We start from the raw sequence: 21,558 nt of genomic DNA on the forward strand, positions 1-21,558 counted from the left end.
CCATTCCAATTGGGACATTGTATTAATTTTCTAGGGCTGTTGTGTTGTAACAAATTGCCACAAACTCAGAGGCTTCAAACAGCAGGAATTTATTCTCGCACTGTTCTGGAGGCCAGAAGCTAAACATCAAAGCGTTGGCAAGGTTGGTTTCGGCTGGAGGCTCTGACAAGAATCCGGCTCCACGCTCCTCTCGTAGATGTTGGTGCTCGTGGCAATCTTTGGCGTTCTTGGCTTGTAGATGAATCACTCCAGTCTCTGCCTCTGTCTTCCCATTGGCCTCCCCTCTGTGTCTGTTTATATCTTTCCCTTTTCTTATAAAGATATTTACCATTGGACTTAGGGTACACGTTTTTATAAGAATGATCTAAATCTAGGATGGTTTCCTCTAAGATCCTTGACTTAATTATGTCGGCAAAGACTCCTTTTCCAAATAAGATAACATTTACGGGTCTTGGGATTTAGGACGTGGACATATATTTCAACCCACCACAGAATTATTTCTGATTACTCAGTTATTAGCTTTAAATATCCATCCAAATATAACATATATTCTTACTAGTACACAATACAAGGTGGAGTAAACAAAGGAAACTTGTCTTTTAGTTTGGAAAAAAATACCCCAACATCTCTAAGACTATGAGGTAGCAGGGTTTTCACAGAATTTATGTCCCTTTCCACGACATACGTAAGTTTTACTCAGGCCAAAGAATTTTCTTGTCTTCATATTCTAGCAGCTCATGGCACCAGTATATTTGGCCCATGTAATATGTTATGAATGAGTGAGACAGTCATGCCTCTGTAGACTAAATTGTGGCATGGAGCCGAACAGTTGAAATAATTGTGAGGTAAGGTGGTTATGACATGCTGCTAGATATCTACGTAGGTAAAATAAACTATCCCAGTGGATCAACAGGAGGACTTTTATTGCTTTGCTCCTCGAAAGAGATCACCTCCAAATAATAAATGCAATTGGAGTCGCCACCTGCGAAGCTTTAACAATTCACTTTCATTCTCCAAGACCAATCCAAGATCAGTTGACCTGGCCAAACCTGACAGTTAAGTAAAAACAAAATAGAAATCACCATCCTCACATCTGGAGCCCTACTTAATACCCATCACCCAGTGTGATGAGCACTGAGTCTTACACACAACTGATAAATTATTGAACACTACGTCTGAAACTAATGATGTACTATCTATGTTGGCTAATTGAATTAAAAATTCAATTAAATTCAAATTAAAAAAATTAAAAAATTGGGCACCTGGGTGGCTCAGTTGGTTAAGCGATTGCCTTTGGCTCAGGTCATGATCTTGGAGTCCCGGGATCGAGTCCCACATCGGGCCCCCTGCTCGGCAGGGAGTCGGCTTCTCCCTCTGGTCCTCTTCCCTCTCGTGCTCTCTATCTCTCATTCTCTCTCTCTCAAATAAATAAATAAAATCTTTAAAAAAAGAATTAAAAAATTAAAATTTTTAATTTTAATTTTAATTTAATTGAAAAAATTTTAATTTAATTAAAAAATTTAAAAAAATCAACCTCATACTTTCCCAGAAAAAAAAATTTGGGGGGGGGAGCATTAAATTTAGACATTTCTCCATAGAAATTGTAATATCTTTGCAGTATTAGTTTGATAGCTAGGGGGAGCTCCATAGGCTTCAACTTGGCTCTTCTTACCTTAATAGCTCTTGTATCAAAATCTGGAAGGCATGTTCTTCCTGGATAGAGGGTATACGTAGCAACTACATGCTCACCAACCAGATAATTGATAACAAAAGGGTTTGTGATCTACTAAGACTATGAGAAGCATTTGTGAATCAAAACTCCATTTGTTTCTTGACCCTTGTAAGACTCTATTATGACCAGTGCAAAGCAATGGTACACTGAGATCCCAAGAGTTGATGTTACATACAGCCAGTGTCCAGTGACCCTTGGAAGATTTGAGTAGCTTGTTCTCTTTAGGGAGAAAAACAAAAAAAACCTGCTACATAGCTGAAGGGAAGTTCAATAAAAGATTTAATATGTGTATTTCTGACTTTTTTTTTTTTTTTTCAAAACCTCAAAGGTACTCAGTCTGAGAATCAGGCAATGAGATATGACATTTTGATCCAAATTCTATTCTCTCCAGACCAGGAGCTATTCTTCAATTGTAAGAACCATGGGAAAGGGGATTTCCACTTTGGAGAAGATGGACTCTTCCCAATATTTTTCAATATGGACTCTTCTCAATATTTTTCTCCGTTCCTCTTACTAAGTACAACTGAAAATCCTGGATGTCTCCTCTATTTAAAGGAGAAACAGAAAAAGCCACAAATACAGTTGGAGACTTGAACACCCCTGTCAACACTTGCTGAGACAACTAAACAGAAAATCAGCCCGTATAGAGAATGCAAGATACCCTCAACCAATAGGATCCAATTGACATTTATAGAATACTCCACCCAGCAACGGCAGAACACACATTTTTTTAATTGCCCGTGAGACACGTATCAAGATAGACCATATTCTGGGCCATAAAACAAACCTCAACAAGGTTAGAAGAACCGCAATGATACAGAGTGTGTTGTCTGACCACAACAGCATTAAACTAGAAATCACTAATGGAAAGAAAATAGGAAAATCTTCAAACACTTAGAAACTAAAAACACACTTCTAAATAATACATGGATCAAAGAGGATGTCTCAAGGGAAAAAAAAACAAACATTAATGTGCATGAAATTATGTAAACCCCTCATTCCTTCTTTTAAGCTCAGTGGGGTATGAGAGGCAGCTGGCTCATTCTATCTTTCTGGAAGATTCCATGCCCAGTGAACCTTCTAATGGTAGAGACACCATGGCCCTAATACTGACTCTCAGTGGGCACTTTTTTCCATATTACCACATGCAATAATTACATCAGTTATTTAAATATTTAAATGTGGCTTTCAGAATCCTATTTCTTAAGAGAAAAAGAAATTTTATTATCTTCAGCCACACCTCAGCCAGATAGACAATCCCAGATTGCCACTATTATTCTATCCCCTTAGATTATACTGCCTTCAAGACACTCCTGGATCCCACACTGTAGATCACTGGGTGTAAGGACACTTGGTTTCATACAGTGGAGTCCAACTCTGCCTAAGGAGACTTGGTAACTTCCAGAACTGACGGGAAGCTGGATAACCAGGCTTTGAAACTCAGGTAGGTTGAGGAGAGACCAGACAACGGTAAGTATAAGCATCTTCTTCCACAGAACTATCCTTTTAGGACATTTCCACCAGCAACACTATCACTAGACCTCAACAGCATCATTGCAGGACCTTTGATGCTGCCATAGGCCCCTCCCCCCAAATAATGTTCCAACTCTCTCTACAGGACACGACCACTCCTTCAGGAATAAAAGTCCCAGACAAGAAAATCCATCTGGCCCCCATGACACCAAGTCAGGATTCACAACTGAATTTACTTGCTTTCACCCTAATAATTATGCTATCTTGTTTCCCAAGGATGGCCTTTAAGATCTCGGTAAATTAGAAGTGTGGAGGTAAATGATGGGTGGATGGAGGAGATGAAAATGATGGGCTAAAGAGGGTGGATTCAAAATAATCTATTATTAAATTCTTTATTTGCCTCTACCCATTGATTGGCAGAAGGGATGGAATGCCCAGGCCAAACTGACATATTTTATGGTGAAATTTACTGTTTTACCTTACTGAAAAGACCAGGAGTAGATCTGACTTTAATTGATAATTAATCAAGAGTTCAACGGTCCAGACCTTGGTTTTTGTCTGCTTCTCGGAATCCATCCCCGCACTCAGTCTTCTACTCCACATGGTGACAAGAAACCTGTTGCTTCCCTGGGGTCCTGGTCCTCTCAGCTTCAAGCCGAGTAATAAGAGGAAGAAGGGTCTCCAGGGTCTCTTTCATTTGAGTTCAGCAAACCCTCAGTGTTTCTCACTATGTTAGCCCGGGACACATTCCCTAAACCCTAACCTGTCACCACAGTCAATAAGATGTTCTGCATTGATTGGCCAGGCTGGTCCAACTCCTAACTTTTGGAGGGGTCTAGAGCAAGATTATAAGTAGAGGCCCATATAGTATATGTCAAATTATTTTAAAATTATAAATCAAATTATAAATCATTTGTATTTATATTCTATTATATTTATATTTTAAAATTATAAATCAAATTACATGTTAAATAAAATATATTCTACCCTCCTAACAATATACTTTAACAATAACCTGGGAGGAAGGTCTGCATTTAGAATTCTCAGACTCCTTAGAGGCCTGCTCTGGAATATGAGCGTCATGGAAAAGGGTAGCCTAAGGCCTGATGAATTCTCTTTCCTTTCTTGCCTCTGGCCTATGGCCTGATGAATTCTCTTTCTTTTCTTGGCTCTAGCCTGTAGCCATATGTACACATGTGGTCACTCTGGCATGCACATCCATACTTGGTCCACAATGCCACAAATAGCTAGCTATTAACCACCCAGGTGAGCACATACCAGCTGCCTTGTCCGCTCTCAGGAGAGGGAAGAGGCCACCAGGTGACTTGGAAGCAGGTAGAGATGTTTATTTAGGCAGGCCATTTTGGGAATCCTGGATACTTAGATCTAGAACATGGACAAAAATGGGAAGTGGGGGGTCCTGTTGGGCATATTGACTGGGCTCAGTGTGGGTTCTCCACAGTGCAGATGAATATGATGCAGGAAGGCTCAAGCAGGACCCAAGATAGGGTCCTACTTGCACAGATCTGGGGGCAGTGCTGGGCAGAGGGTCAGCAACTTGTCCTTCCTTATAGCCAGGGGTGAAATCAACACCACAGGAAGCACAGGGCCATTGAATGCAGATCTAGGAGTGGTTCTCCAGAAAGAAATTAGAGACCGTCCTCGGACTTTGGATAAATGGGTATCGGTGGCCAGGAAATAGCAAATGCCAACTGCACTCATGACTTTAAATATGCTTTAAAATTGGACAGGTGTTTTTGGCTCCCACTTTGTTGCTCTTCTGGGTCCACTGTGGGTCAGTTTGGTTTCCTTCCAATTTAAATTTCACTGCTTGCCTCCGTTAGCCCCGTGCCCTTCCCCGTTGCACCAGTGATCCCGGGCTCTGACCCAGGCAGAGACTCCATTGGACTCTCTCACGGAACATCACCCCAGCCACAGCCCATTGCCTCTCATCCGGACAATCGTAACTGCCTCCTTATGGGTCCAGTTCTCTGAATCCTGTTTTTTTCCCTCACCCTTACACCGGACACTCTACCCCTCACTGCTGTTGCCTTCTATCAACAGACATTTTCTGTTCTGTAGTCAGAGCAAGAATCTTTTAAAAATAATTTTTAAAAACCTAAATGTTGCACCTGCTATGAAGACCCCTAGCCTTCAGGAAAACGCTGCCCCTCAGTGTGGCTGGCAAAGCCTGCATGGTCTGGGCCAGGTTAGCCTCTCCTCAAATACCTCTCTCCACTCTGCCCCAGGGCCCTCCCTCCCCAGTTGTGGGGGATTTCTTTCACTTCTTTGGATCTCTCTCTCTCTCTCTCTCTCTTTCCCTCCTTGTCTTGACTCTCTTATTTCCATAGTTTCACAAAGTATTTTCCCTCTCCTAAATCCATTTACATCTCTTTCCTTTTACTTTAATTAAATAAATACTCATCATCCTTTAGCTTTTAACAGAAAAGTAATAACCTCTGGGATACCATGCCTGACTCACCAATACAGGGTGAGTTCCCCAAATGCAGAACCCCACAGAGGATGCAGCCTCATGGCAAGTCAGATCATGTGTATAATGACACATTCCCTAAATTAGGCAAATTCACGAGGAATGGCATCTTCAGTTCTCAACAGAACTCTATGGGGTGCTTGGTTTTATTACTGCTTGGAAGATGGGGACTCTGAAGCTTAAGAACTTAGGGACTTCTCCAAGGCCAAGGCTACATAGGTAGCAACAGGAAGTGCCAATTTTCTCTCCAAATACCATGAACATCAGCCTATTATTTGCATCCCTGGTGTGTCCAAGCCTTCCCGACAGTAGAGAGATCATGGTTTCCGTAATTCCTAACACATCATCCTTAAAAGCCCAGGCTGGAGCTGGCTGAAGCTGCCAAGAAAACAGCCAATTAGTGCTCTCTTTGGGGTTCTTTTTCCTCTGTATTACTTCACTTCCTGAAGACTCCTTCCTTTGTTTATCCACTGAAGTTCAGCAGAGCCCCTAGTGCTTGCTCTAACATGGAATCGTAATAATTAGTCCAACAATGACAATTCTATTATAATTTCATTTTTATCACCGGAGATGCCCAGACACCTTGCCAACACTCAGTCTGTACCTTTGTCTGAAGATGGGACCAACTGTGGGAGGAAGTGGGAAGTCCCCTTATGGAAGCAAATGTTGTAGAAGAAAATTAGTATCCGGTTCCTGTCCCTTGTGCGTGCATAATATGTGGGGGTTAACAGAATGCACTTGTAATTTATAACTCTATGCTGACAGATATAAGCCTGGCAAAGGCAATTTTAGGGTGGGGAGAGGGATGATTGTTATCACATTTGGAGTGCTCTATGTCTCAGAAGTTGATTGTAAGTCAACTTATTCATGGCAATCAACTTGGAATGAAGGGTTCATGGGATGTAGGACTTCCGGTGATAAAGCTGGGACAGTCCAGAGCAAAATAAGACGCACTGCTTGCCTTACCTAACACAGACACCAGCTACGTACCAAGGTTTGGCAAATGACCTGCCACCTATTTTTGTAAATGAAGTTTTATTGGAATACAGCCATGCCCATCTAATCATGAGTGGTCTATGGGTCATGTCCCACTACACTAGCAGAGCCCACTAGTTGTTTAGAGGGAGACCGTATGGGCCACAGCGCTAAGCATACTTGCTCCCTGGCACTGCACAGAAAGAGTTTGTCACATCCTGATCTATATTTCACTCAGAAAAGATCTTGAAGACGATGTATGCAAAGATGTCTAAAGGTTCTGGGGCACCTGGGTGGCTCAGTTGGTTAAGGGCCTTACTCTTGATTTCGGCTCAGGTCATGGTCTTAGGGTGGTGAGATCGAGCCCCGGGTCAGACTCCACAATCAGTGGGGAGTCTGCTTCTCTCCTCCTTCTCCCTCTCTCTCTGCCCGTTTCCCCACTTGCGCTCTCTCTCTCTCAGATCAATCAATCAATCAATCAATCTATCTTAAAAAAAAAGTCTAAAGGATTCATCAGAGATAACCAAACCTACATTCTTTCACTTTATGATCAACCACCATAAAATGGCTTTATATAGTGAAGTTCTGATATAGACATCCAATTACTCCTTAATAAGAGGGAATGCTAACCTTTCACCAGAAAGACCAAGAGAACAGTTACTATTTTGTCTAAATTTTTATTTTCTGTCTAGGTTCTCTTTGTCCTGGGATTTAGCTTCCTGCTCTTCAGGATAGTTTGTAGATTTATAGAATCTGTCAATGCTCAAAGTTGTTTTTTTTTTTCTTAATTTTATTAAGTTTTTAAATTTTAATTCCAGTAAAATCAGCATACAGTGTTTATTAGTTTCAGGTGTACAATATAATGCTTCAACTATTCTATACATTACTCAGTGCTCATCATGATAATTGCACTCCTTCATCCCCATCATCTGTATCTCCCAACCCCCGCCCACCTCCCCTCTGGGAACCATCAGTTTGTTCTCTATAGTTAAGAGTCTGTTTCTTGGTTTGTCTCTCTCTCTCTCTCTCTCTTTTTTTCTTTGTTCATTTTTTTTTCTTAAATTCCACGTATGAGTGAAATCATATGGTATTTGTCTTTATTTCGCTTAGCATAACACTCTCTAGCTTCATCCGTGTCATTGCAAATGGCAAGATTTCATTTTTTTCAAGATTTTATTTATTTATTTGTCAGAGAGAGAGAGAGCACAAGTGGGGGGACTGGCAGGCAGAGGGAGAAGCAGGCTCCCCACTGAGCAAGGAGCCCAATGGGGGACTCGATCCCAGGACCCCAGCATCATGATCTGAGCTAAAGGCAGATGCTTAATCAACTGAGCCACCCAGGCATCCCAAGATTTCAGTCTTTTTATGGCTGAATAATTTTCCATTGTATATGTATACCACATCTTTATCTATTCACTTATTGATAGGCAATTGGGCTACTGTAGATAATGCTGCAATAAACACAGGGGTGCATAGATCCTTTCGAATTAGTGTTTTTGTATTTTGGGGGTAAATACCCAGTACTGTCATTATTGGATCATAGGATAGTTATAGTTTTAAATTTTTGAGTAAATTTCATACTGCTTCTTTCAGTGGCTACACCAGTTTTCATTCCCACCAACAGAGCACGAGAGTTCCTTTTTCTCCACATCCTTGTCAACATCTGTTGTTTCTTGTGTTTTTGATTTCTCAATGCTCAAAATTTTAGGATTTTTTTTTAAGTAGGCTCCACGCCCAGGCTGGAGCTCAATGTGGGGCTCCAACTCATGAGATCAAGACCTGAGCTGAGATCGAATCAGATGCTTAAACAACTGAGAAACCCAGGTGCCCCAAAGTTTTAAATATGAAGTTTTTAACGTGTAAATTTCTAGAGATGATTGTCTCCCAAAGCTATTCCTGCTATGATGTTGACTACTTGCTTTGTATATAAAAATGGACTAGAAGTGGACTCTCGTTCAAAATATAGTTTAGCCACTCACGAGTGAGTGGTCTTGAGTAGGTTCAACTCCTTTGGACCTCAATTTTCTTAACTGCTTAGTACAAATACTATTATGGTATGTTGGAAGAATTAATGTAGCCAGAGTACTAAGCACCAAAGTATACACTGTAAGCATTTAATTCATTTAACCTACTGTTTATTAACATCAGTTATTAATAACTCCTTAAATCATTACTTGGTCTATTATTCTGAATTTATAAACTTTTAATTCCTTCTTGGTGCCTGTATTAGTCAAAGTCTCCAGAGAAACAGAACCAATAGGACCCCCAGCTTGGCCTCAGCTGACAGTTCTCTTGTTTCTCTCTCAGGTAAAGGGACTGAGGACAAGTTGCTCATGATGGAGCCCCAGGGGAGGGACAAGGAGGCTCTGAGCTGGGTCTGCCAGAGAGATGTCAGGAGAGTGAGATGTGGTTTAATGAAATAAAATGTGGTAAACAGAGCCGAAAGAAGGACCTGCCCCCTTCCCAGAGACCCACTTCTGATACTTTGTGGACCAGAGACCCTCCTGGGGGCCATCTTGGGGGTTGTGGGCTGAAGATGGAGAACCACATGGACCACGGTGGTCACCCCTAGAGCAGAGTTAATCCCTTCCAGGAACACTTGGATTGAACAAGGACATGCTGACTTCACAGAAAATTCGTGAAATTATAAGACTCTGCCAGTTCCAACTCCTTTCTCCTGACTTACTAAGATTGGAATCCAGGTGTCTTAGTTAATACCTTTGGGGAGACCCTTCCAGTCCTGGGCACCTGCCTGCACAGAGTGGCCTCACACAAAGAAGAGGGAGCCTCAGAGGAGACAGATCCCTGGGACCTTTGTGGGCAGTGCCAGGCTTCTCTGTAGCAGAAGGAAGCTTTAAATCAGGAAAATGAGCCTCACTCCAGGATGGGGCCCCTACCACTCTGCCCTGAGAGAAAGGGTCAAGGCCTGGCCTTACTTTGACCCCCTAGGTTTCCTATCAGGCCACGTGGGCCTCGAGTGGCTGAGAACCTGGCTACAATCAGTCCTTTCCACCTCCCCCTTCCCCATGCCTGTACAAGTGAGATCACTTTCTATTTCAGGGCAAAGGTAGGGGGAAACTGTCTTCTAGAAGCTGGCTGGCCTCCCCCTCCCCCACCCCAACTGATCTGCTCTGGTTGTCAGGCACCTGTTTACCTTAGAGACAGAGCACCCCTCCCCCTCCCCCCAGGGTTCTGAGCCGTCAGTTGAGACCCACAGAACACTGGCCTTTGGAGACAGAGTTGTGGAGCCCTAACACAGCCATGGAGGGCCTCCTGTCTGCCATCACATCCGCTTTCCAGCTGGTCCTAGGGCCCCTGTGGGGTGCCCTGCTGGTGATTTCTGAAAGCTGGGGACATGTTTCAGTTCTCCGTGAGTTTCTCTGGGAGATCCTGACACGTATTATAGTACTGGTTTTGGCAGAAATGACACGACACATTTTAAGACGTGTGAAGGCGCTAGGCAAAAGGTGTTTGGCCCACGCTAAAGTCTGGGGAAAAGGTAGTGAGAATATGGGACCAATGACACAAGCTGATGATGCCCTAGGGCTGCCCAGGGTGGAGGCCAGTCTTCCCACATTACAAACCTTGTGCTTCTCAGCAGTAAATGCAAACTACTGTAGGCTGTCACTTCAGAATACCAGTGACTTTCTGAAAATGGCGCAGAAGACCCAGCCTCCTAAACTTTCCCAAGTGACTGGTGACAGACCCATCTTAAGAGTCTCAGAGAAGAATGGAAAACAACTTTGGAAGAAAATAATGGATGATTTGAACAGAAACACTCACGTTCTAGAGAGTCCAGAACTGCTCGCCCAAGAAATCGCGAGATGGAAGCAGAGACTCCAGGAAACGGAACAGGAGAAAGAAAGGCTGGAGCAGTCAAACGCAGGAATGCAGCAGGCTCTGAAAGATAAAATCAGCCAATTAATACCACTGGGTGAAAACCTTCAGAAGGCCATCCCCTGGCGTAATCTCCCTGGAGATCACTTGGGTCATGTCAACAGGGAAGTCGAGCAAAAGAGGGAAGCAGAAAATGACAATCACCCCATCCATCCGGCAGAGAGTGATCTGAAGGGTGTCATTGATGATGCTGATTCCAATGTGTCCCTTCAAACTACTGAAGAGAAAAATGAGGAACTAGCCAGACAACTGCGGGAAGAAAAGCAAATCAATGAAGAGCTTATGGGACAAATAACAGATCTTCGAGCCAAGGAAGCCTCTTTGCAGAGTGAAAATTCACAGCTTCAAAGTGAGATTCAGCAGCTGAAACGGAAGCTTCAAATGCTGCCTAAATTATTTCAAGAATACATCAGGGAAGTTGAGAGAAAATCATTGGAGAATGAAGCGCAGTGCTCAAACCTTAAGAAGAGTCTTTCCCACACGTATAGAAACATCGAGTCCGCAACTCAGATTTGCAACTTATACAAGAAGATGGCCGAAGACCTGCGCAGAGAGTTGGAGGCGAACACCGGGCACTATCTAAAGGAGATCTTCTTCCATGCGAATAAAGCTCAGCAGAACCACATCGCAGCTGTGATGAACGAGCGAAAATTCCAGGAGCTAAGGAAAGAAAATGATCACATCAGGCAAATGTTGGCCAGAGCCAAGTTCAACTTCCCTCCTTTCCCAAGTGGCCCTGTTGCTCCTGCTCCCCCACCGGCAGCCCAGAAGTGTCGGGGGACCCCCTGGATCATCAGCACCCCCAGGAAGGAGAAGAGCCAGGCAGTAAGGGCCCACACCTCCAGGGACACTGGATTTGACTGAGCTCACTGCCGGTTTGACTGAGCTCACCGCAACCTGGTCCTGAATTCCCACAACCACGGCATAACATCTGCATGTGTTTTCTGTCTTTAAAGTTATTTTGACTTATCTCTTTTTGATTTAGATGCTGTTAGTTAGTTGATATTACAATTGCTTTTATTCAAGTAGATTTAGCATTATAGTTTTCAGATAGTATTTTTCCAGTAAAGTGTCGTTTCCTATAATTCTTATATATTGTTGTCACATCATCAGACCCTCTAGAATTAGATAATATTAAGTATTGTATTTTGATGTAAATTAAAGATCCACAATTATTTGAACAATTATTGACATTTGGCATGGATGCAAACATTTAAAATAACATTTTTCTATGGCATGAGCATTTTTGTATGCCATTTTGATACTCACGAGCATGTATTAGAAGTCTGTACAAGTAATTTAATACATACCTGAATAAATTTTGATTTAAAAAAATTGGAAAAAAATCCCCTATTTCAACTTCATAATATTTTGGTTAGACTAGCTTTAAATTCATAAATTAGCTTAGCAGAGTTTAAAGTTTACAATTATTTCTCCTCTTGTTAACATTTTAAACTTAAAAAAAACTTTTTAAACTTTTTTCTCTTTTTTAAGATATTGTTTGCTCTTTAGACGTTTCTAAATTTTATGCAGTGAAAATGAAAGTTTTCCCTTGATGGCAAGCAAACACACACACACACACACACACACACACACAGCCCACCATGCGGATTACAAGACACTCTGAGTCGGTATGTCAGGAACAGAGGATAATATAACAGTAAAGAAAGGTGCAAAATTTTTAAAAAAATTTTAAAGAAAGAAAGAAAGAAACCATGATCACACAATTTGTATAATATGCAAAATATACCTAACTCATACACACACAATAGGAGAGCTGTCCAATGTATCAGATAGATGCTCAGCTTGTGGAAGGAGAGGGTGAGGAAAAAGCAGGGGGAGACTCCCAGATGCTAACAACAGGGGAAGCTCTTCCCACCCCTGGGACTGCCTGGAGGGAGAAGGGGGGTTTAAGTGGCGGACTGTCCTCAAGGAAGACAACACAGTCAGGGAGCAGGAAACCTGCTCCTCGCCCCACTCTTCTCCTATTTGCTACAGGTACACATGAAAGCCATCAGAGGGCGTGGGAGCGCAGGCCAGGGAAGTGCATGGCACTAACTTGGAGAAGGACCAGCGCACTTCAATCTCTACAATCTAAAGTGTGTGTGTGTGTTACTGCATCAATTCATATCCGTTTATTTAGTACAGACAGATCTCAGAGATCGTGCAGATTTAGTTCCAGGCTACCACAATAATGCAAACGCCACCATAAAGCAAATAATTCAATAATTAATATTTTTCTGGAACTCATTTTTTTTCTGGTTTCCCAGTGCACACAAAAAGTTACGTTTATTACACTACACTGTCATCTAGTAAATGTACAATAGCATTATCTCTAAAAAAATAAAATTAAACCGTGTTTAATTAAAAAATGTTTTCTTGCTAATAAATGCTAACCGTTACCTGAGTTTTAGCACGTTGTGATCTTTTAGCTGATGGAAGGGCCTTGCTTCAGTATTTGCTGACTGATCAGGGTGGTGGTTGATAGAAAGCTGTGGCAATTTCTTAAAAGAAAACAACTACAAATGTTGCCGCATCAGCTGACCCTTCTTGTCACAAAAGACTTCGCTGTATCGGGCAGCGCTGTGGAGGGATGTGAAGAAATTGGGGCGCTGTTGGGTGGGAATGTGAAACAGCACAGCTGCTGTGGAAAACAGTGTGGAGGCTCCACCAAAAATTAAAAAGAGAGATACTATATGATCCGGTAATCCCACTTCTGAATATGTATCGCCCAAAACTGAAATCAGGATCTGAAAGGGGTATCTGCAGTTCTGGTTTCGTAGAGCACTATTCTTAGTAGGCCACGAGAGAAAGCCATCCAAATGTCCACCAACGGATGGATGGATGGGCTCAGAGAATATGGGATGAATGAGTAAAGAGAATGTAACATTATTCTTAAAAGAGAAGGAAATTCGGTCACACGCTATAATATGGATGAACCTTAAGGATAGTATCCTATGTAAAATAAGCCAGTCATACACACACATGCACATACCAGATATTGTCTGATGCCTCTTATATGAGATCTCTAAAGTTGGTGAAAAATAAAATAAAAAATAAAGCGGTCCAACTCCTAGAAACAGAAAGTGGACCCGTGGCTGCCACGGGCTGAGGAGTGAAAGGAATGGGGTGGTTATTGCCTGGGTATAGAGTTTCAGATTGGCAAGATTAAAATTTTTAGCGATCTCTTGCTTAATTATGTGAATTTAGTTAATAATACGAAACTACCAAACTTAAAAAGAATTAAAAGGGTACATTTCATGTCATGTGTTTTTTACCACAATTTGAAAAAAAAAGAAAAGGAAATGTGAGTTTTGGGATTTGAGGGGTGGGGAATTAGACTTGAACTCTGTCTCAGACCAATGACTTCACCTCTCTACAATTTTGGTTGAAGGAGTTGATCAAAATAATTTTTTTTTAAAGTTCTAGAGAGCAACATTGTTTTTTTTTCAGATTTTATTCATTTATTTGAGAGAGAGAATGAGAGAGAGAGAGAGAGCACATGAGAGGGGGGAGAGTCAGAGGGAGAAGCAGACTCCCCGCCAAGCAGGGAGCCCGATGTGGGACTCGATCCTGGGACTCCAGGATCATGACCTGAGCCGAAGGCCCGATCTAAATAATTTTTAAAGGTTCTACCCAGTTCCAAAATCTAATTGCTTTATAATATAAACAGAATATCTTAGCCATTGACTCTAAGACAAAGTCCTTTATAGTACAAAATGTTGACCTCCTTAGCTTCCAAAAAATCCCTCCACTACACCTTGTCAATTGTATCAGACAAACAATCAGTTCACATTGGACGCTCAGTGAGCAGCATCTCACTAAAGTAATTCATGCTGAAAACAACATGATAATAACTTGAAAAAGGACAATGTTTACATCAAGCCGAAGCAGGACCTAATTGTAAATATTCATATTATGTTCAGTATATGTTTTTTAAAGATTTTACTTATTTATTTGACAGAGAGAGAGATAGCGAGAGCAGGAACACAAGCAGGGGCAATGGGAGAGGGAGAAGCAGGCTTCCCGCTGAGCAGGGAGCCCGATGTGGGGCTCGATCCCAGGACCCTGGGATCATGACCTGAGCCGAAGGCAGACGCTTAACGACTGAGCCACCCAGGCGCCCCATGTTCAGTATATTTTTGATCACTAATCTTTACTGGATGTGTACGAGAAAGATGAGAGCAAAGGTCGTTAGGAGAAAGAAAATTATCTCTGAAATGACCCTGATATCAGGGGAAGATCATCTGAATGCAAGAAGTAATCGAGGAATGGAAAGGAAGGAACAGAATTACGACAGGTTGAGGAGGGAACTTGGTGGGTATTAGACAGCGAAGGATCAGAGGATTTTCTAAGGTTTCAGTTTGGAGGGATGGGGATAACAATGAAACAAGCAATGTTTGTAGAAAGGGTGGTGCCTATGTCAAAACACACAGGAGAGAGATTGGGTCCAGGGATGAAGAGGCATCCTGGTGAGACTGCATGGCGTACTTTTACATAGTGTTTTCAGAGAGACCAGAGAAGCAAGGCTTGGACCGATCCTTGGGGCACAGCTGCAGTTAGCCCAAATCCTCACACTTGCAACAGGTGCCTTAGGTATTACACAGTGTAATGAATAAGAAAGCTTATGAATAAGGAAGAAGAGGCCCAGGCAAGGGTGTAAACAAGGAGGAGGAAGTAGCCAAGACAGAGAAATGAAGCCAAAGGGGCCAAGGGTGAGACAAAAGAGCATCCTGCACCAGAAGTCGGAGGAAGGGGCTGGTGGGGAGGTGCTGGTTAGTGGCATCTTTGCTGCCAGAAAGGTATGGGAAGGAGGACATCCAAAGTGAGAAAATTCCTGAAAAGGCAGGAAGGGAAAGATTTCTAGGCTCAGACGAGAGAATCAAGTTTGGAAATCGAGGAGGGAACAGTGAAAGGATGAGTGTAGACAGAAAGGTTATTTGTTGGAATGTATTGCCACAAGCCACAGCAAAAGAATTTTGCTGGCTCAAGTAAAAAGGAATTTATTTGGAAGGCTTTGGGGCAACTCCCAAAATGTATAATAAGACCAGATAACCAGACTTGGCAAGAGGGCTGAACCAGGGGAGACTGGGCCTGAAAAAGACAGGTAAGCTCAAAGCACAGCATGAGCTTGGGTTAGGCCCCATCACTGGTACTAGTGCTGTTGGACACGCACCAAGAACACAGGTGTCATCTGGTCTCCTCTACTGTCACTTCAAAGCTCTGAAGTCCCCAAGTGTTCTCCCAAGGTTCAAAAGCCCGGTGGCAAGTGTCTTCTTAGCTAACCCTCCATTATCTGCCCACTCTCCCCCCGCCGCGACTTCTAAGAGCACCTGACTATTCAGCTTTGTGAGACATATTTGATGTCCCACCAGATACCCAGGGCAGACATTCTTTCCAAAAATAAGGCTCTTACAAAAACAAAATAAAACAAACACACAAAAAGCCTCATACAGTCAAAAGTAGCCAAAACAAGAGACACTTGTCTACCACTTCCCACCTTGCCAATTCCCAGACCTGCATTTCAAAACCAAAAGCAAAACAACGCATATGATGCAAAAGGCTTCTGCCTCACGTAATAACCGTCTGCCTTTGTACCGCCGGAAACACTCTACTTCCCAGAGCGAGCCATTAAAATCTCTCCACTCTATCCAAGCTCCAGCCCCAAGAGCCCTGACTGACACCCTTTCCTTTGGTTTTCATTCTCTAGCAAGCTTGTTCTGATATTTTGCAAACCACAAAGCAATGACAAAGTCAGACAACACTAATGCACGTGTAAACTTGATGGAAAGACATTTCAAAGAAGGAAGTTAAAACACTGACATGATACAGTAAGGAAGGAAACCGGGTCATGGCTTTAGTTGTCTTCTCTGTGGCAGGTCTCTGCTGTGGGTAACACCAACGGCTTCCCTACACCAGAGCCCTCTCCACGCTACTTTACCTTCAGCCAGCACTTTGGCAGCTGGGGGCACTTAATCCTCGGGGTGACCCTGTGACCCTCAACGTCACACATGAAGATTTCAGCTCTGGGTCATCCTGCATGTGTAGGGTTACAACAGCCTTTCAGAACTGCCTCTCACTAACTTTTTCTTTCTTTTTCAAACATCCTTTAGTTTTAGATTGGGCAAGAGCAAAAATAAGATTACTTGATAGTAAATCGCCCCTACCATACAATTACAAAATGATGCTCTTCACCACATTGTAAGATTTCAGTTCGCAGCCAGCCTATTTCTGATTTCTTCATGGGGACTAATGTGATATAATAATAAAGATAAGGCTGTAACCCCACCAGGTAATTCAAATCCCCACTTAAATCCTCCACAAGTGGCCCCAAGTTTTCTCTTGTCAAAATAAAGACTTTAAGACGCAAGATGGTTTGGGGCGCCTGGGTGGCTCAGTTGGTTAAGCGACTGCCTTCGGCTCAGGTCATGATCCTGGAGTCCTGGGATCGAGTCCCACATCGGGCTCCCTGCTCAGCAGGGGGTCTGCCTCTCCCTCTGATCCTCTTCCCTCTCATGCTCTCTGTCTCTCATTCTCTCTCTCACAAATAAATAAATAAACTCTTAAAAAAAAAAAAAAAAAGACGCAAGATGGTTTAAGAACAAATGAGAACTCCATAGCCTTAAACCAAACTCTAGCTCCTCTGATTAAACCATCTTTCATTCAAAGAACTATTTCACACTTGACATTCTTACGCCATATGCAACTGTTACGGGATAAACTGCGTTCCTCCAAAATTTATGTTGGTATCCTAACCCCAGGTAACTCAGAATGTGAGCATATTTGAAGATAGGGCCTTTTAAAGAGTGATTAAGCTAAAGTGAGACAATTAGGGTGAGCCTAATCCAATCTGACTGATGTCCTAATAAGAAAAGGAAATTTGGACACACAAAGGGACACCAGGGACATATACACGGACAAAGAAGGCAGCCATTTGTAAGCCAAGGAGCAAAGCCCGGGAAGAAACCAAAGCTACCTCTACTTTGATCTTGGATTTCCAGGCTCCAGAACGGTAGGAAAATACAACAAATTTCTGTTGTTTAGCCCCCCAGTCTGTGGTACTTTGTTATGGCAGTCCTAGCAAACTCATACAGCAACCCGTTCAAAGAGACCAACTGAATTATTAGTAAAGAAAACAATGTGTGTGAATCACCATCTACTTTCATCGGTGTTTTAAATATTTTTCACATGTCATGAGTGGATGGATTTTGTAATTCCCCATAAGAAAACATGCTTGAAAAGCCTAATGGCAAATCAGTTGTAAATGTTTCTGCCGTGCTGGGGCAGGCAGTAAGGACTGTCTTCAAAGTCCCCCGACTTACTTTATTAGAAGGCCAGATGTTCGACAGATGAATGGATAAAGAAGAAGTGGTATATATACACAATGGAATATTATGCAGCCATCAAAAGGAATGAGATCTTGCCATTTGCAACGACGTGGATGGAACTGGAGGGTGTTATGCTGAGTGAAATAAGTCAATCAGAGAAAGACATGTATCATATGACCTCACTGATATGAGGAATTCTTAATCTCAGGAACAAACTGAGGGTTGCTGGAGTGGTCGGGGGTGGGAGGGATGGGGTGGCTGGGTGATAGACATTGGGGAGGGTATGTGCTACGGTGAGCGCTGTGAATTGTGTAAGACTGTTGAATCACAGATCTGTACTTCTGAAACAAATAACGCAACATATGTTAAGAAAAAAGAAAAAGAAGAAGATAGCAGGAGAGGAAGAATGAAGGGGAGTAAGTCAGAGGGGGAGACGAACCAGGAGAGATGATGGACTCTGAAAAACAAACTGAGGGTTCCGGAGGGGAGGGGGGTGGGGGGATGGGTTAGCCTGGTGATGGGTATTGAGGAGGGCACGTTCTGCATGGAGCACTGGGTGTTATGAACAAACAATGAATCATGGAACAGTACACCAAAACAAATTATGTAATATATGGTGATTAACATAACAATAAAAAATTAAAAAAAAAAAGAAGGCCAGATGTTGGCTGCTTGCATGACTGTGTCCCTCATTAGGTGATCTGTGTTGTTTTTCTTTCAGCAAAGGCTTTATTTGTTTAAAAGACACGAGGCTTGACTTCCAAATTCAAGTGACCATTTGCCGGTAAGATTCATTAAGTGTCCCAGACTCTGAGATAGGGAGCTGTACAGGTGACTTATGAATGAAGTAATCCCAAAGGCAAATTCCTGAGAAAGTCAGAAGATCAGGAAAATAAAAAGGAGGAAGCCAGATAAGGACATGTCTTCAGGCAAAGTTTTACAGATAATCGCTTCAGGTTTATCCCACGATGGGGATCACTGGATCCTTAGAGTACAATCTGCATCGCAGCCCTGTCCTGACCCAAGGCAACAGGCATGGAACTTTCAAACTCCCAAATCCATCAGTCACTGGCTGAGGGGATAAGAAATTCCCAGACTCTACCAGGCCAATCCTTTGGGGGGATAAAAGAGCTTCAGAAGCTGGCTCTTGGGAGCAAAAGCTCCTCAAAGTCCTGGGGCCCCACAAATAAAATAAAAGGGACTTGAGGGGGTCTGGTGGGAATACCAGCCTTATACATCACAGTAAGCACTGAATCATTCTGTTTCTTCAACTCCTCTGTAAGGTTATGGGTTGTGTTCTGGAAGGTCACCTAGACTTCTGGAGTCTGCATTGCTTTAAGAACTTCAGCCTCACTCAGATTTTTATTAGGCCCAGACATCCCTATCATTTCTACCATGCCCCCCGTTCTATTCCATGCACTCTTCCCTCAGGGAAACAAGCTGAAAGGAGCTCCCTGAGCTATAGGGTCTCTGTATTCTCTCTCCCTCCGTCCCGCCCCCCAGCTTCTTTTCAAACCTTCTTCGCCCGGCCCATCCTCTTTCTGAGGGTCTCTCTCTCTCTCTCTTTCTCTCTCTCTCTCTCTCATCACATCCTCACTCCTACCCTCTGATGTTCTACATTTTTCTGGACTCTCGGTTGGATTTCTTCCAGCACTGTGCTGGCACTCTTAATCGTAATCTGGTTGACAAACGAGAACAGTATCATGGACTGATTTTCCCCAGGGTCTCAGAAGAATGCATGCTTTCTCCGGCCACCTCGGGCTGGGTTGAATTAGGACGTACATTCGTGTCTCCGTCACGGCCTCCAGTGGGAGCATTCAGCTTTTGCAGTCTGAAAAGTCCCTTGATTTCTTGGCCTTTACATTGACTGAGAATTTGGCTTTAATAGGATACAGCAAAAGTAGGCATAAGAGAAATGTGAGTCATATGCTGGTACAATTTATCTGTGCCCGTAGGGCCTGCTCCGGCCTCATCTTTACACACTGCTTGCATACGGTGATGCTTTGCTGAATGGAATACATACACAGGTCATAATGAATAACTCAGGGCCTAGGGTCACCTGGTTTTCCAAAACCAAGAGTTCAGTTTTTATCAAGGCCCAATATCAACCCCAAAGCTCTTTCTGTAGAAGAGAATAAATCCCGGCTAAAAAGTAACTTGACTAAATCCTCAGGGGTCTGAGATTCTCCTCTTGGGGTTTGCCATTGTCTCCTACAGTAACTTGATACACCTCCAAAACTTTAAGTGCCATTGATTGGATCTGCTTGGACTGCAATCTGGACCATCTAGGGAAAATTGTTCTGGATCCCATTCCAATTGGGACATTGTATTAATTTTCTAGGGCTGTTGTGTTGTAACAAATTGCCACAAACTCAGAGGCTTCAAACAGCAGGAATTTATTCTCGCACTGTTCTGGAGGCCAGAAGCTAAACATCAAAGCGTTGGCAAGGTTGGTTTCGGCTGGAGGCTCTGACAAGAATCCGGCTCCACGCTCCTCTCGTAGATGTTGGTGCTCGTGGCAATCTTTGGCGTTCTTGGCTTGTAGATGAATCACTCCAGTCTCTGCCTCTGTCTTCCCATTGGCCTCCCCTCTGTGTCTGTTTATATCTTTCCCTTTTCTTATAAAGATATTTACCATTGGACTTAGGGTACACGTTTTTATAAGAATGATCTAAATCTAGGATGGTTTCCTCTAAGATCCTTGACTTAATTATGTCGGCAAAGACTCCTTTTCCAAATAAGATAACATTTACGGGTCTTGGGATTTAGGACGTGGACATATATTTCAACCCACCACAGAATTATTTCTGATTACTCAGTTATTAGCTTTAAATATCCATCCAAATATAACATATATTCTTACTAGTACACAATACAAGGTGGAGTAAACAAAGGAAACTTGTCTTTTAGTTTGGAAAAAAATACCCCAACATCTCTAAGACTATGAGGTAGCAGGGTTTTCACAGAATTTATGTCCCTTTCCACGACATACGTAAGTTTTACTCAGGCCAAAGAATTTTCTTGTCTTCATATTCTAGCAGCTCATGGCACCAGTATATTTGGCCCATGTAATATGTTATGAATGAGTGAGACAGTCATGCCTCTGTAGACTAAATTGTGGCATGGAGCCGAACAGTTGAAATAATTGTGAGGTAAGGTGGTTATGACATGCTGCTAGATATCTACGTAGGTAAAATAAACTATCCCAGTGGATCAACAGGAGGACTTTTATTGCTTTGCTCCTCGAAAGAGATCACCTCCAAATAATAAATGCAATTGGAGTCGCCACCTGCGAAGCTTTAACAATTCACTTTCATTCTCCAAGACCAATCCAAGATCAGTTGACCTGGCCAAACCTGACAGTTAAGTAAAAACAAAATAGAAATCACCATCCTCACATCTGGAGCCCTACTTAATACCCATCACCCAGTGTGATGAGCACTGAGTCTTACACACAACTGATAAATTATTGAACACTACGTCTGAAACTAATGATGTACTATCTATGTTGGCTAATTGAATTAAAAATTCAATTAAATTCAAATTAAAAAAATTAAAAAATTGGGCACCTGGGTGGCTCAGTTGGTTAAGCGATTGCCTTTGGCTCAGGTCATGATCTTGGAGTCCCGGGATCGAGTCCCACATCGGGCCCCCTGCTCGGC

General features: G+C 42.6%; 1 protein-coding gene across 22 annotated transcripts in view; it reads right to left on the reverse strand.

Moving 5' to 3' along the window:
• Window positions 1-13,959, reverse strand: part of LOC148163991 (uncharacterized) — a 75,924-nt gene extending 61,965 nt beyond the window's left edge. For 8 of the 22 annotated variants that reach the window (XR_015768602.1, XR_015768601.1, XR_015768600.1 and 5 more), the window contains exons 1-3: window positions 12,972-13,959; window positions 10,713-11,228; window positions 10,455-10,571 (exon numbers count right to left, since the gene is read on the reverse strand). Coding sequence is in view for 5 of the 22 variants with exons in the window: in XM_088024954.1 (XP_087881080.1) it covers window positions 10,455-10,571; window positions 10,713-10,750 (155 nt within the window). In the remaining 17 variants the exon portion in view is untranslated. Of the gene's footprint in view, window positions 1-10,454; window positions 11,229-12,971 lie in introns of all 22 variants that reach the window. The other 14 variants (XR_015768609.1, XR_015768608.1, XR_015768607.1 and 11 more) reach the window with 4 other exon arrangements.
• Window positions 13,960-21,558: the final 7,599 nt, after the last annotated feature.

Source organism: Eumetopias jubatus, unplaced genomic scaffold (genome assembly GCF_037043125.1).
Source record: "Eumetopias jubatus isolate StellerSeaLion01/CBP00866 unplaced genomic scaffold, mEumJub1_p1.0 scaffold_7, whole genome shotgun sequence".
Lineage (NCBI taxonomy): Eukaryota > Metazoa > Chordata > Mammalia > Carnivora > Otariidae > Eumetopias > Eumetopias jubatus.